General features: G+C 40.9%; 1 protein-coding gene across 1 annotated transcript in view; it reads left to right on the forward strand.

The window, feature by feature from the left end:
* Nucleotides 1–2495: 2495 nt before the first annotated feature.
* The window catches only part of LOC135714164 (uncharacterized), a 29120-nt gene continuing 15747 nt past the window's right edge, over nt 2496–15868 (forward strand). The window contains exon 1 of the mRNA XM_065237457.1: nt 2496–2551. Coding sequence (XP_065093529.1) covers nt 2496–2551 — 56 coding nt within the window. The remainder of the gene's footprint in view (nt 2552–15868) is intronic.

A 15868-nucleotide genomic window follows, 5' to 3' on the forward strand; every position in this document is an offset into this window, starting at 1 on the left:
TTTAGGTATTAAACTACGACAGTTCCATTGTAATAAAGTGATCATATCTTGATCCTCACTCGACGAATTATCCATCGAAAGATATGAATTCACCAATGAGGGGCCATGATGCAGTCAATTGCTTGAAGTAGTTTCCGACTATAGGAACAAGCAGGTCAATAAGCCCTCTAAGTGGCGATTCGTCGGGAAAGCCGAGGGCATTCAAAATATTATCCACAATGTCCTTAAATTTAATCTTTCCTCGCTTGGACGGGAGAGTTTTCTTTGAATTGCGAGTAGACGTGGTGTTTATTTTTGGTAACCTCTTACGATTACCTTTATTAGGTAGCGGCGGGGTGGAAAAGCTGCAGCAAGGATCAGATGGAGCAGCAATTACCGATTTGTTCGGGTTTTTCAATGAATCCCCGCTACCTTCAGATTTTTGCATGCTTTTGAGAGTGGTTTTATTTTTTTTCCGGCGCACTCCCGGGGAGCTAGTCGGCTTCCTTTTACCGGGGGCGTGTACCTCCGGAGATTCACTCTCATCTGCTATGTCAGAGTCCAGTTCATCGGAAGACAAAATCTCAAAAGTGTTTTCATTTTGAGCGGCTGATGCCAACGAAGCAGAGGATCCATTTTGCAACTTAACCATTTCTGCAAACGTCAGCTTGGAGCGTTCTTTTATTGAACGCTTCACATTGTTGGTACGCTTCTTGTACGCGGGGCAGTCCTGCAAAGCATGAAGAGGTTCTTTGCCGCAGTAAGCACATTTAGTTGCTTCCTGTTGGCAAGCACCCTCCATGTGGTCTTGGCTACATTTGCCACAACGGGGCTTGTTGTCACAAAAAGCAGCTGTGTGTCCCAACTTTTTGCAGTTGGTACAATTATATACCCTTGGTACAAAAAGTCGCACCGGGAAAAAAACATTTTCAATTTCTAAGAACTTTGGGAGAACCGATCCAGCGAAAGACACCTGTAGTGAGCCTGAAGGGGAATAAGTCTTTTGACCATCTACCGTGGTCGCTGAATACAATATCCTGCAACCCAGAACGTCCACGGTAGATGTAGCAGCATTTTGAAGGCGCCCCATACCTTCCATGACGTCATCACACGTCAGGCTCACTGCAGAGACCACGCCGTCTATCTCCACATCTCGAGATGGGATGTAGACGTAATACTCTTTGTTATAAGCCTCGTCGTCAGCAATATCATTTGCGATATTATATGTAGGTGCAGTTATACGCAGTTTGTTCCGATTGACCTGATGAAATTCGGTCCCCGGGAAACGACGCGTCAATATTCTTTTAATCCCTAAGAAGTTAAGGGCTTTCTCTTTCTGCCGAAAATAGACAACCCAAGGCGAGGCAGAGGACGCCTGATAATAGCGCTTTCTAAGTTTATCATTGGGAGGCTTACTGCCCCCCTTTGAACCATCCATTAGAAATTAAAAATTGTCGTCAAAAAGTAATTATTATTTGACTTTTTTTTTATTAACGAACCACCCTATGTGGAACGATTCTACTGGGGGAGAGACAGAAGATCCACAAGCAAACAGTCAGAGGAATGGGAATACAAAAACAGATACGTGCTGCTATTTGCCCTTACCGTTTCTACTGCTATACTGTTGCTGCTCTGCCACAATAGATGCCGGTCGTACACACCGTCCGTGCGGCGGCTCACTGCTTTCTGCTGGTTATTGTTTCCAGTCGTACACACCGTCCGTGTGGTTGTCGTTTGCCGATGTGTATTACACGGCTCTTGCTGCTGACTATGGCTCCGATAAAATCAATTTGATATCTTCGAGCGGGTTAAAGATGGACAGTCCGATCGTAGGCTTCGCCAGGATCGGCTGCTTCCTTATGTAGTGCGCGAGTCACCTGAGGCACAAAAACTGCTTTCAGAAAAAAAAACTTTTCGCGGTGAAAACACTTTTAAAGCTATGCCATGTGACGAGACAACAGGCCTTGATGTTGCTCATTCGCAAGCAGAACGAGGAATGAAGTTTAGAATCTTACATTAGTAAAATAATAGTACAAAATGCAATTAAAATAGTAACACAGATATTATAGCAAAAAGTCCAAACCCCTTCCTGGCTTGAAAACGTAAGCACACAAGAAATTGTCTTGCCCATCTCTCGTGTTTGACACCGTGGTGCGAGATCGTTTTCCGTTCGAGACTACACGAAAGGAGGAGAACGCACGCACACGAACAACGACACCGTGGCTGCTGGTTCGGAGAAGAAAAGCGGCAGTGAAAAAAGATCATTATTGGTGGAACCGCCATAGTGGCATCTGGCACACCAGGTAGAAAAGTTCCGGTACGGGTGCAGAGTGCCGACAAAGTAGACGGGTGGACAGTACAGCCGGCCAAACCACTTCCAACGCTAACCGCCCGTAGAAGACGTGCACACGCACTGGTCACGAAATGGACTCTTGGTCAGCGCTTTATTTTGCCACGGTCTCAAGATTCGGGATGTGCAGGAAGGCCGGCTGACGTCGACGGAATTGGACCACACGATGGTCAAAGACGGTAGTACGACGAGGACCGACTACGGAGCTCCGTGTGACGGCAAGTGATTGGACCGCTCGATGGTCAAAGACGGAGGTGAGACGAGGACCAACTAAGGAGGCCCATGTGACGGCGAGCGTTGGTACCGTGCGGCGAGTGACCAACAGGACGTCGGTCTCGGGAAGCTAGTCAATCGCGAGCCCCGAGGACATGCAGTGAGCCCCTTAGCGACAACATCGATGGCGTGCAGGAGAAGAATGCTGTGAGTACGTTCCTATATACGTGGTGGGCGGAAGCTTTGCGAAGCCAAAGAAAGGAAAAGAGAAGAGTTATGTTGTTTGGCAAGCATTAGACAGGACCAGGAAGAGTAATAAGAGTAGGAGAGAGAGAGAGAGAGAGAGAGAGAGAGAGAGAGAGAGAGAGAGAGAGAGAGAGAGAGATAGAGAGAGAGAGAGAGAGAGAGAGATAGAAAGAGAGAGAGAGGAGCAGGAGCTAGGAGGGGAGAATATGTGGGCAATGAGAATACACGTTTGTTGACAAGTTATGTTCTCATGATTTTGTTTGATTTGTTGGTGCACATTGCCCTAAGTGTTTGTGATTGGTCCGCCCTATGGTAGTTCTGCTCTACCGCTACCGGGTAACCGTAACAAATGTTTAGTTAAAAGTGCCCTTCCCAACAAACAATTCGAGTTGATCAACAGCTGAATAAGCTATTTTTAAGCTGAAGAAGCTTATTTTTGTCTGAATAAGCTCTTATTCAACATTCAATGTTTGTTGGGTTGTGAATCAAATTACTTGATAAATAAGCTGAAACTCCAATACAGGAACTCCAGAAACCTACGATTTACAGCTTCAGTTAGGTGGCAACCGAACAAAATCCCGAGCCATGAGATAACCTGGAATTTATAGTTGAAGGTGACTCGGGATTTGCCACATCAGAGATATCCATCCTACAGCCATCGATTAATTTCTTGGAGCTATTCCATCCCATCGCCAATCAACAAGCACAATGGTATGTCTCTCAACTGATTCCGTGGACGTGTAGATAGATCAAATTCCCTTCCATTTCAGCAGTACCAATTCAGGGGTTTACCACGAAAACATCAAATATATCTCTGATTGCGGCGTGAACGTGTCAAACACACGTTTTGTACGATGTTTCTATTCAATAGCTTCAAGACAAAGTGTTGAAGAACGCAAAATAAGATCTCCAAACCAAAAGGCGCACGCGAATTCACTTTTCTTTCCGTTCGATAGGCCAAAGAGAATCCCAGTGGCGTTTTAATGAAGATCCGAAGGCCAAGTTGAGCCGCCTGAAGTAGTTTTGCATTTTCAACAATAAACAAATAGTTCGCGACCCCTTATCAGAACTAACGGTACATAGGAAAGGTTAATAAATTTGGAAGTCATCTGTAATAATAACATTTCGTTTGGTGCTAAACTCCGCTAAATTAAGAAAGACTTAGTGCAGGTTTTGCCGATGGTTGTGCTTAATAGACCGAAAACTATGAAAACGAACGCACGCACAAAACAGAGAGCCAACTTTAAACACAACCATATCCGAAGGGGTTCGAAACTGCACTGACTTGTTGAGCTACCTGCTGGTCGTGCTCCTATAAGCTGCAAGTGGGTGTATAAGAAGAAGCACGACAGCGTGGGCAACGTGTCTCGGTTCAAAGCGCGACTTGTATCAAGAGGGTTTTCGCAGAAGTTCGGAGTCGATTACGATGCCGTTTTCACTTCGGTGGCAACTCAGACGACTTTGCGGATTCTCCTAACGATCGCTGGACAGAATAAGATGTCAGTTTATCACCTGGACGTCAAGTCTGCTTGGTTGCTCGCAATCGGGATCAGATCCGTGCCTGTACGTGAAGGCGTTGCCGGACGGAGGAGTCGTGTACCTCGTTATCCACATGGTGGTCGCGAGCACAACTCAGAAGGAGATCAAGCGGATCGAAGCTGAATTGTAGAAGAAGATTTTTTTGACTTCGCTGGGAGAAATGAACCAGTTCCTAGGAGTTCGAGTGTCAAGAGACCGTGAAGGATACTTCTGTTTGGACCAGAACGTTTTCATATAGGTTCTTGCGCAGTGTTTCGGTCTGCAGAACGCGAAAGGCTCGAGTATTCCGCTCGATCCTGGTTATATACGATATACCTAGCTCCGGTCCTCACAAGTTCCTACCTCACGCCTCCACGAGTCATATGATCACAAAAGACTGCCAGCTGAAACATGGACACAGCTGGTTGGCGTAGCCTGGGCAATGTTGTCAATTCGACAATAGCAGAGTGAGTAGGAGCGACGCGAACACTGGCGCGGTAACCATAGCACGGTAATAGAGGAAATGCTTCGCCAACCCAAGCGTCTGTTCACCATGGAGGTGCGGCTCAAACAGCGTCTGACTGGCATCCAGCGGCTGAATAAGAAATGCTCTTCCCCGGAAGCTACACCTAAGATGGCAGCCCCATCACGGCGGATAGCAGACCTTAGGCCAACCACCTACTGTCTCTGAAACCTTTACAATTGTCACAGAAACCAACAGAGAAAGACATCGAACTGATTTAACGGCAACGACTTTTGGGGCAAAACAACGGACACGAATTGGATCATGGAATGTATTGACGTTAGCCCAGCAGGGTAAACTGGCACAACTCGCCAACGAGGTACAACGCATGAAGCTAGAAATCCTGGGACTGAGTGAAGTTCGTTGGCCAAACTTTGGAGAATACAAACTGCCCTCGGCACAGGTACTACTATACTCTGGTATTCGAGGTGAAAACACCCGCCATCGTGGAGTTGGTCTCCTACTTAGCGTCCAGGCAAGTGCTGCGCTAATGAAGTGGGAGCCTGTTAATGAGAGGATAATCGTTGCCAGATTTAGAACACGGGTTCGTAACCTTACCATAATCCAATGTTATGCGCCAACCGATGCTGCCGAGCTACAGGACAAGGAGAATTTTTACAGTCAACTGAATGCCGTCGTGGATAAGGTTCCAAAGGGTGACATCAAGATCTACACTGGCGACTTCAATGCGAAGATCGGCTCCGACAACACGGACTATGAGCGTGTCATGGGACGCCATCCCAAGTAACCAAAAGTTCTGATAAAAGGCTATTTGTGGTGTTCGTGACAACGAAAGTGCATCGACGCGCCACCTGTTGCTCATCGACCGCATTGTAAAACCCCCCGTAGCTCGACGGCGATAAACGCCCAAAAGGGAAATTTAGTTGGTAGCATGGCGTTGTATCATCTTCCGCCGCGCCCTGTTATAAAAGCCGAAGAGTGATAGGAGTCAACCTCTTTTTGGCAACGACGTCTTCCACATCAATCATCAGTACGAAGGAGAATAAAAACAAACCAGTGAAAGTGAAAGTGAAAGTGAATTAATATCGTAGCAAAATATTGTAATGTAGTGAAATAAAAGTAGTTAAATAAGTTAAAATAAAGTTTATTTTGCGGAAAGTAAATCGCGAGTGCTTGAGAGTCAAGTTACCTCATTTGCCATCCTGCCTTTCTGCCGAAAGAGAAGAAATAGTGACAAAACTATTTACACTGAACGAATTTGACATATTCCTGTTATGTGGAAGTCTAATAAATTTGCGCTATAAGATAATCCATTGAAAATGATATGATTGAAAATGTGTCAGGTAAATTCTATATGAATATCTGATACATTTACAATGCTGATAATTTGGTAACTTTTATATGATCGTCATATGATAAATGAAAATCGATCAAATTATAATAATTAACTGAAATGGATTTGAAACCCATAGGCATAAGCTATACTTTTCACCACAATATAATATATGTGTCATAAATCAATCGAAGTAAAGTTTATGTGAAAATAACATGAAATTTACTTCTTCTTTTGACACATATATTTAATCGATTTCTAAAAATAAATTCGAAAAATAAACATCAGGCAGTGGGAGCTTTCACAGTTGTGCCTTTTTTTTATTGTAGCTGATTTGGGATTCGATCAAGATCTGTTGAGGTGTGATGCTTTTGGTGTCTGTGCTCGATTCCATTGGGCCACGGCTGACTTCAAGATTGAGCTCGTTCAAATAGCATGAAGTAAGAACAGCTCTCCCGACATGGAATGTAGTGCAACTTTATGCTCGTTTTGCTAGAGTGAAGACAAATAGCACTGACAAATTTATGTTCCGTTTCGGTGGTGTGGTTTGTTCCAATCTTTCTTAATGCACCTGTGTGCAATAAATCAACGACTAAATTATATGATTTGATAGAACTGGCTCATGAAGTTCGAATACTACTTAGGGCTGGAATCTGAATTAGCCGTGTAGAAGGCTTACAATTAGAATCATAGCAAAGTAAATATTACAGTAGAATCATTTTTTTTTTCAATCTCAATACATTCTTTTCTGGAACCAATTATCATATGAAACAATAACAAACAAAGATTATTCAATACAGTATCATTGTTGTTAGTAGTATTTAGTTCAACTAATCATTTTAATGAGTGTACGTTAACATCGTTGAAAATTGTTTCAATAATTTATAAAGAACAATCATGTAAGATGTATTTTATTGGAAGCGATATTCATCCCAGAAAAACATGCAAAAACAAATGCTTGCTGTTGGATTTCTTAAAAGGCATTTCTATATGACTATTTAATGATTGGGATAGATCTGTTTACAATCTTTAAACGTCAAAAATCAAAGCAAGCTATTACAATGAGGTATACATGTTTTCCTATACTGCAAAGTTAAATGACAGTCCAATAGTTTCTACATGTCTATTTACACGCGACATATCAACAAACGTCAAAAATCAGTAAAAGCAACTCCAATAAAATATACATGATTATCTTATAAGATATATATTTTAGTGAGCAATATTCATCATGAAAACAGGTATATTTTACTGAATTTTCTCATAGTGCAAACTTATATGATTTTCCATTAGTTTCTAGATGTCTGTTCCCACCCATGACATATCAACAGTTTTTCACCATGAAATATATCAAACAATATTCATATACTTCTTACCTTCGCTAACCACGTTCGAAGCAAAGTATTATCAAGTACTAAGTATGTAAAATTACGATAGAAATCATTCCATATCGCAGTCATAGTTTTTAAGTGATAATCCAATGGAATCTATCAATCATCACATAGAATGAATAAATCTGCTGACATTGCTATGTTATAAGATGGATCCAATAAACGGTACATGTCGATTTGTTTCAGTGTACCTGCCCGTGCGTCGTCTGGAATCGTCCGCTGGTGGTGCAAAAAATTCTGCTGCTGCTCGCTGTGCTCTCGACATGTGGCTTAAGCAGCTTGGTTGGTGGTGGTATATAGAATTCTAACCAGCCTCATTTTTAAGTCGTTATAAGAAGTTTCGGTATCATAATTGAAGAGCATTCTTAGCAGCTTCTGGCGGAACTTGAACGTAACTTTTAGAAAATAAATGAAAAAAGATTTTTGTCCTCTACACCAATTCTATATTTTGTTCGCACTTTTATGAAAGTTATTTCTAAAGGCAGGTATTAATGTGTATTGTGGTATTAATAGTATTAGTAGTATTAGTATTAGTAGGGTAGATGTACCAGTTATGGTTATACGTTCCTATTATGGTGTGTTCCTATTATGGTGTGTTCCAATTATGGCCTATGGGAATTCCATAGGCCATAATTGGAACACACCATAATAGGAACGTATGACCATAACTGGTACACTCACCCTAGTAGAATTGGAGCTGTTTGAAGAATAAACCCGGTCCTTCTGCGTGAGAGTCCCAGCACGAACCGCTGCGTCATCTGAGATATAATAAATTGAGCTGTTGTCCCGCCTACTGTTGGAGTTTTCAGTACCAGCTGACTGACTTGAATACGAAACACAACACCTTGATGAATTTTAAATTGGTGTTTGCCCGCTTGGTGTTCCAACACATCTGTGGCGCAGTGGTTAGCGTTCGTAGATCGCATGTCGAATACACGGGTTCGAATCCAGGAAATTAACTTTTATTTTTTTTATGTTTGTGTAGAATGTTGATGCACTGCATAAATATAAGAATTATGATTTATTCGGGCCACTGATCATTTCATATTTACGTACATTAAATTTTGTTACTAATAAAGACTTGTACGGATTGCTTCATGCGGCTTGAAAGTTCTGTCGGAACTTTATTTGAACTTTATGGAACTTGAAAGTTCTGTCGGAACTTTATTCGAACTTTATGGAACTTGAAAGTTCTGTCGGAACTTTATTTGAACTTTATGGAGCTTGAAGGTTGATCGGAACTTTATTTGAACTTTACGGAACTTGGAAGTGATTTTAGTCGTTGAATGCGGAACTTTTGGTTACTTGGGATGGTCTCGGCGAAATGAGCGAGAACGGTGAGCTGTTTGCAGAATTTTGTGGCAATAACGACATGGCGAAGGGGGCGACTCTATCTACACGCAGAAAAAATATTTTAAAAGTAATAATTTTTGACGTAAAATCAATAAGAATTTCATTTTGTTTTGGCTGCAAAAAGAAATCATTATTGTTTCAACAATCCAGTATTTTTGTTTCTAAAAACCCATGGATTGTTAAATCAAAAACGAAATCTGTTAGAATTTACAAGAGCTTTCATGGTTTTGACGTAAGCTGTCAAATTTGGCAGCTGGGTCAACAACAAAAATATGTTTGTTTTTAAAAGAGATTTCTTGTTGATTCAATCATATTTATTATATGAAGTCTGAAAATTCACGCCGTAGAAATAAAAATATGTTTATTGATGCAAAAATAATATGGCAATTTTTTTTATGTATCGTTTTCTTTTTTAAAACAAAATTGCAGAATTTGCAATTCAATTTCTGAGGCATAAAATAAAAGCCCCCGGTTCATGAGTTGATGGGTCGATATGTAGGGTCCAGATGTGGGAGCTGCCTTCCTGGCGTCGGGAGCATTGGTACTCGTCAGTACGGAAAACATGATCGACGGAAAAAAATAAAGGAAAAAAAACAGAAACATTGATTATATTTATCTACTGCAGCTCGAATTGCAGCATACTTACTTACCTCAAGTCCGAGCTCAAGTCTCAAGATTTTCGAAAATCTTGCACTTATTTCCCGAAATTAACAATTAAAAACAATACTTACGTGGAACGCGGAAGCATTGTTATTGTTTACATTTTTGTCCGGGTGAAAACGAGGGAATCGTTGGTAGCTATTTTTGCTTTCATGACCCAGAAAATGAACACAGCAAATAAATGTTAAATTAAAATTAACTATTGTTGGCTTAATAATAGAATATTATTATTTTTACAATAGTTGCAGTTGAAAAGTGGCTGATTAAAACAAAAAGAATCCTATTTTGAATTTATATGAATAAGTATTATTGAAACAACAAAATGCAATATAAATTCAACCAGAATTGTTTGCATGCGGTATATAATGCGTGCCTGGTGGCCTCACAACTGGATCTCGAATGCCGAGCTCCATCGTCGATGTCATCAGAAGCCCATAGCAACAGAAATTCGAGAGCGAAATTGGAGGTGGGTCGGCCACACACTTCGACGGGGCGGAAACGAAATCTGCAAGCAAGCGCTGGATTGGAATCCGGCAGGACATCGCAGCAGAGGCAGACCCAGGGGCTCATGGCAGCGGAGCCTCAATAAGGAAATTAAGCAAGTCGATAGGAATCTGACCTGGGCCCAGGTCAAGGCAAAAGCGAGCAGCCGCCCAGGATGGAAGTCTTTCGCGTTGGCCCTTTGCACCACTGGTGGTGCACAGGACCCCTAAGTAGTAAGTAAGTAGGCAGCCCGAAGCTGGACACGAACCAGCACTACCACAGCCTGGTAGGTGCGCTGCTATATGTTCCAGTGAATACAAGGCCGGACATCGCCGCAAGTGTTACGATCCTGAGCAGGCAGGTTAACAGCCCAACGGAGATCGACTGGGTCGAACTAAAACGCGTTGTACGATACCTGCTGAAGACTGCCGACTACAAGCTGAAACTGTCAGCTGCGAACGGTGGTTACTGTGATGCAGACTGGAGTGGTGATCCTTCGGACCGCAAGTCAAATTCAGGATACACGCAAACAAACAAGCGTGTCTTTGTCTAGCATGTAGGCCGAGTATATGGCACTGTCGGAAGCATGTCGAGAGTTGGTTTGGCTCCGGCAGTTTCTTGAAGAGATTGGGGAACCTCAACGTGAACCAACTGTAGTACTGGAGGACAACCGCAGCTGCATTGATTTTGTGGAAACAGATCGCTAGTCCAGACGCTCGAAGCACATAGATACTAGGATGCACTACACTAAAGATCTAGCTGACAAGGGAGTAGTGGTGCTTCCTCACTGTTGCACAGAGGAGATGGCTGCAGATGTCCTAACGAAGCCGTTGGGTCCTGTTAAGCAGAAACGTTTTGCGCAGGTGCGAAAGTAATAGCATAGAGGTAACTCTAAGACCAGAAGGTCTCGAAGAAACGAGCTCAACTTTTTGGCTCAGCTCTGGTACTATATTCGGTCCCAAGCTAATCGATTTACCCCTCGAAACATAGGAAAATCCACTAACCCCTCATTTTATCTGTCAAACTTTCATCGCGAATCAAAAACAAGCATACTGCACTACTACACAGAAAAAAAGTTGTTGAATATTACATCCAAACTGCTGCAACCAGGTCCGTCCAGGAATCCATCGGTTGTGTAATATAACGTTGTATGATGTACATCGATTTTGCGAAAAAAAAAATACATCCATTGATGTAATATTGTATCTGCTTTTTGCTATAACATCATTATTTCATACATCAGCTTGAATTACAGTGATCGATATTACATTTTTTTTTGCTGTGTAGTACTGGAATTTATACTAGAATGGGATACGTTAGTCAATTTGCGTGGGACCAATAGGCTAGTCAAGTAGTGAGCCAATTTAAATTCGTAAGTTTCGTATTAATTGTTGGTAATTAACCACTTCATTCGAGCAGATAAAATGACGTTTACTACGACTCGAACTTTGAAATGAAACATTATTTTGAGATTTTTTCTTCTAGAACCTCGAAAAATTAGCCAACATTTGTGCGTTTCACAAAAAAATAGAAATTAGTTGCTCCAGTTTTGTGAAATCGCTGGTAGAAAGTCACACCAAAACTGCTTGACAAAGTGGTCAATAGTCCGTGTTGCGTGCTATTTAACTGTCGCAAAACGCCATTGGAGCTTCGGTCGGTTGTGTTATCCGTGCTGCGCTACCTGTTGGGTTGTCCACTGGTGTACCACAAATACTACTAAAAGATGTAAACTTCATGCTAGCATGCATTAATTTTATTCAAAAGTTTGAATATTTGACAAAATTCCTAACTTATATTTGTATCATGGTTGGACCTAGTTGTTTCCTGCATTGGTCGTCAGGTGTGCTTCGGTTTGTTTACAATTTCCTTTGCATGCAGCAACATGATTTTCCGTTTACTTTCCTAGTCACAACTTTCTTAAACAGAGCATAGAGGAAGTAGATGAATTCTCATGTGATTTGAGGCATTACATAATGGATTTTGATCCAAGTTTAAAACTGGATACTTCCCTAGGAGTTTCCGGAAATTGATTGGATCCTGGCTATTCCGAATAACTGCCATTGAACTGGTTGTTGAATTTTAATGTGATTCAATGGTTTTGACCATATTCAGAAACTGGCCACTTCTCCGGGGGATCGAAACATGGCCAGGTATGACCAGTGTGGCACTGGACACTCAAATCTGTAGTCCTTTTTGATTGGGTCATATGCAACAAATGTAAACAAATTGACATTTTAATGCTACCAGACACTACTCTGCTTACTCTTACTATAGGTAAAATTTGCTCCCGCTACCTCATTTCTGTTTCATTTCATCGTCAAAAAACTGTTCGTCGTATGTGCCAACTGACCAAAACATAGCTCAATTTTACATACGACACCTAACTTCTATGGGGGTGTCAATCGTCGTATGTAACAAATCTGACAGAAGCGTAAAAACTGTACATAAGACCTGTTGTTTTTTCCTAACAAAAGTGCAAATTTTGCAAATATTCAATGTTAAACGGTTGTGGGTGGTCCATAAAAAGATAACTACATTTTTTGTGAGTTTTTAACTCATAATAATACATTTTTAAACCGCTCGGTCGAATGTAAAAACACGGCATGCAAAAGGTCGTATAATATTGAATGGTTAAAAAAGTTTGATTTTCAACAGAAACGGTATCAACTCCGTAACCTTACTCAGTTGATAGCAACACTCTTGAGATGTTAGTTAATGGGCATTTTGAAAGAATTATCCTTCTCATTGAAAATAGAAACAATTTTTTGTTCACCAAAACAAAACACCCTGTCTCTCTAACTGACATAAATGTTACATACGACCCAATCAAAAAGGACTCCAGAAATGACTACCATTGAACTAGTTTTTTTTAATTCAAACGTGATTTGACGGGTCACATGATAAGTTTTATTTGTTTGAGGTTGCAATTAGCCTCATATAAACCGTAGCAAGTTCCGATCATATTTCCGGAACCGGTTGACCGATTCCAAAAAATATATGTTCTATGTTTTAAGGTGGTTGTAATACCTTTCATTTAGGGGCTGTAGATTGATTTACGAGACTCGGCCCTGCCTCTGAGCATACAAATGGTACTGTATATAGTAGGTTCAACCATGATTCAAATTCATTGCTGAATAAAAACAATCAATAAAATCTTATTATGAGAACATTATTCATTCTTTAGTATTATTAGAAACTAGAAAGGTAGAAGTTTTCACTAAACACATATTTTTCATGTCCATATGTTATATTCATAGAAAAAAAACACGGCATACATTTAGACGCAGTGTGAAAATTACATATATACGTCCACCAAAATCCATTACCCTACACCGAGGCATGATTAATTAATTAATTTATCTTTATTAGGGAGGCTTTCAGCCTGGGGCTGGTTTGCCTCCAACACCGAGGCATGTTCAAACGCGTGGGGAAGTTGAAACGGTAGATGTATCTCTTAGTGAAAGTGAATAATCACTGAGATTATTTCTATAATACAGTAGTTTGCGGTCAACACAATGCCTCTCAAAAATCATTACAGTGAATATTCATTTCGAGTAAGAGATAAACGTACCGTTTCAACTTACCCCGGTGTACCTTAACTATGATGCTTTCTATCAGAATATTGAACAGGTGGAGAAACTGTCTACGAGCTTTTGCTGTTTGATTTGAGAAAAGTCACAGTAATCTAATTTGCATCATTCTACGAACACGCTACATGTTTATTTGTATATTGAAAAATTCAACTAACAATTATTGTCTAAATGAATGAAACTTAAACTAAATAGTTACGGTCAACGGAGAATGCCAAGTAACCGATGACGAAACACGTCAGCTGATACATTGAAGTCGAACATATAAAAGAAGTTGTTGAATTGCCGGCGCCGGGGTTCCAAAAACAGAAAGTCGCGTTGGCGAAGAGGCCTCTCAGCTGAGCCAGCAGTGTTGGACAGTCAATGTCACCCGTAAGCAGCTTTCCAGCGAACATAGCTTGAGCGACCGTCCGTCTCACCTCTAATGGTTCGATTCCCAGGAGACGGCAACGCTCCTTGTACGGTGGCAAATTTATTGGGTCACACCAGTTGAGGAAACGAAGAGCATATCTCACAAACTTGCGTTGGACGGATTCAATTCTAAAGATCCAGCTAGCATGGAAAGGGCCCCAAACAACTAAACTTGACTCCAATAAGGATCGCACAAGCGAGCAGTAGAGTGACCTGAGGCATAGCGGGTTACGGAACTCGTCGGCAATTTTGAGAATAAAGCCCAATTGTCGATTAGCTCTGGAGATGATGTAATTGTAGTGGATTCTGAAAGTGAGTCTGCTGTCCACGGTAACGCCGAGATCCTTTATGTGCTCTACACGAGCAAGACAGCGTCCATAGAGAATATACACAACAAACAATTTGTGCTGATTAAGGGCTGAATAAGCTATGTTTTAGCTGAAGAAGCATATTTTTGCCTGTATAAGCTCTTATTCTGCTTCCAATGTTTGTTGGGTAGTCAAACATGATTGGTTCGATTTTTCGGTGATAGGAAATAATGTTACATTTTTCGATGCTTAGACTCATCAAATTACTTGAACACCAGTCAGCAAAAATACCGAACATATTCTGGAGATCCCAACAGTCCGAGAGACTTTTAATAATTTTGTAGATTTTCGTATCGTCTGCATAAAAAACGCGGGATCCTGATGGTATCAGAAAGGCGACGTAGTTTAAAAAGATCGAAAACAGTAGCGGTCCTAGGTTACTGCCTTGCGCAACTCCCGAGTTGTTTGAGAAAACATCCGATTCCGACGCGCCAATCTTAATCCGTACATAGCGATTCACCAAGCAAGATCTGAACCAATCCAAAGCCGTTGACGAGACGAAAAGTATCTCCAGCTTGGCAAGCAAGATATTATTTGCCTGAAATGACGAGCAAACAAGTCGCCTTTTTCTCTTTCGCTATTAGCCGAGTCATTCCCGAGAAACATGGAACAATGCAGCCCGGATTCCTTCCGTTTGGTGTTGATAATTTTATAATTTTATGTTAGGGTTGCCCTCCAAATTGGAGAACAAAGAGATGCTTAAACTCCGTATGATCGTTATACCCCTTCCTCCCCTACTTCGCTGACATATGAACCAACATTTTGTTCAATATGTCTTATGATAAGTAAAACAACTACCTGTTGCGTTATCATAAAATGCAACCTTCACTCTCTTATTTACTTCAGAGACCTAATTAAAAACTAATGATGGAGCTGCTGAAAAAAATTACGTATTTTCTGGCAATTGTTTTATCCCACAACATGCATGGCGTCTTTGTGGACTATACAGGGGTGCTACTCCAAAATATATATCGGCTTGTCTAGGACCCCTCATTTGAATTTTCATAATTTATTACATTCCAGGAAAAATACTTGAACCAACATTGAACCACAGACAAAATTGAACCATAACCGAAACATTGAAATACTTTAAAAATTTAAAATAAAGTATTATAGTCAAAAATGCATATGAGATACACAAATTTTGTGGTCGTGTCTAGTAGTAGTAAAATTTACGTTTATTTTCTGGGTTTTATGTATTCAACATTTGATTTAACATTTCAATTGGTTAGCCTTTGGCTCTTCATCTTTGTTCTAGTTAATTGGTTATTCTAATGTGATGATTGCGTTTAGCGCTAATTTACAGGATACCCTTTGTGGGATTGTTTTGGTTTGAATTTAAACCAATTTGGTTAAAATTTGATAACCTACCTACTTGAGCACCTAACTACTTAAACTAGGTTGCCAAATCACGAATGATCTGGTGGTTTGATCGCAGACAGGCGACTCTGAACCTTTCCAGCGTGGAAGTCTTTCGCTCCTCGAGTGT

The sequence above is a fragment of the Ochlerotatus camptorhynchus genome, unplaced genomic scaffold (assembly GCF_037179485.1).
Source record: "Ochlerotatus camptorhynchus isolate MF236.1 unplaced genomic scaffold, CSIRO-AGI_Acam_v1.1 ptg000624l, whole genome shotgun sequence".
In the NCBI taxonomy this organism is placed as follows: Eukaryota; Metazoa; Arthropoda; class Insecta; order Diptera; family Culicidae; genus Ochlerotatus; species Ochlerotatus camptorhynchus.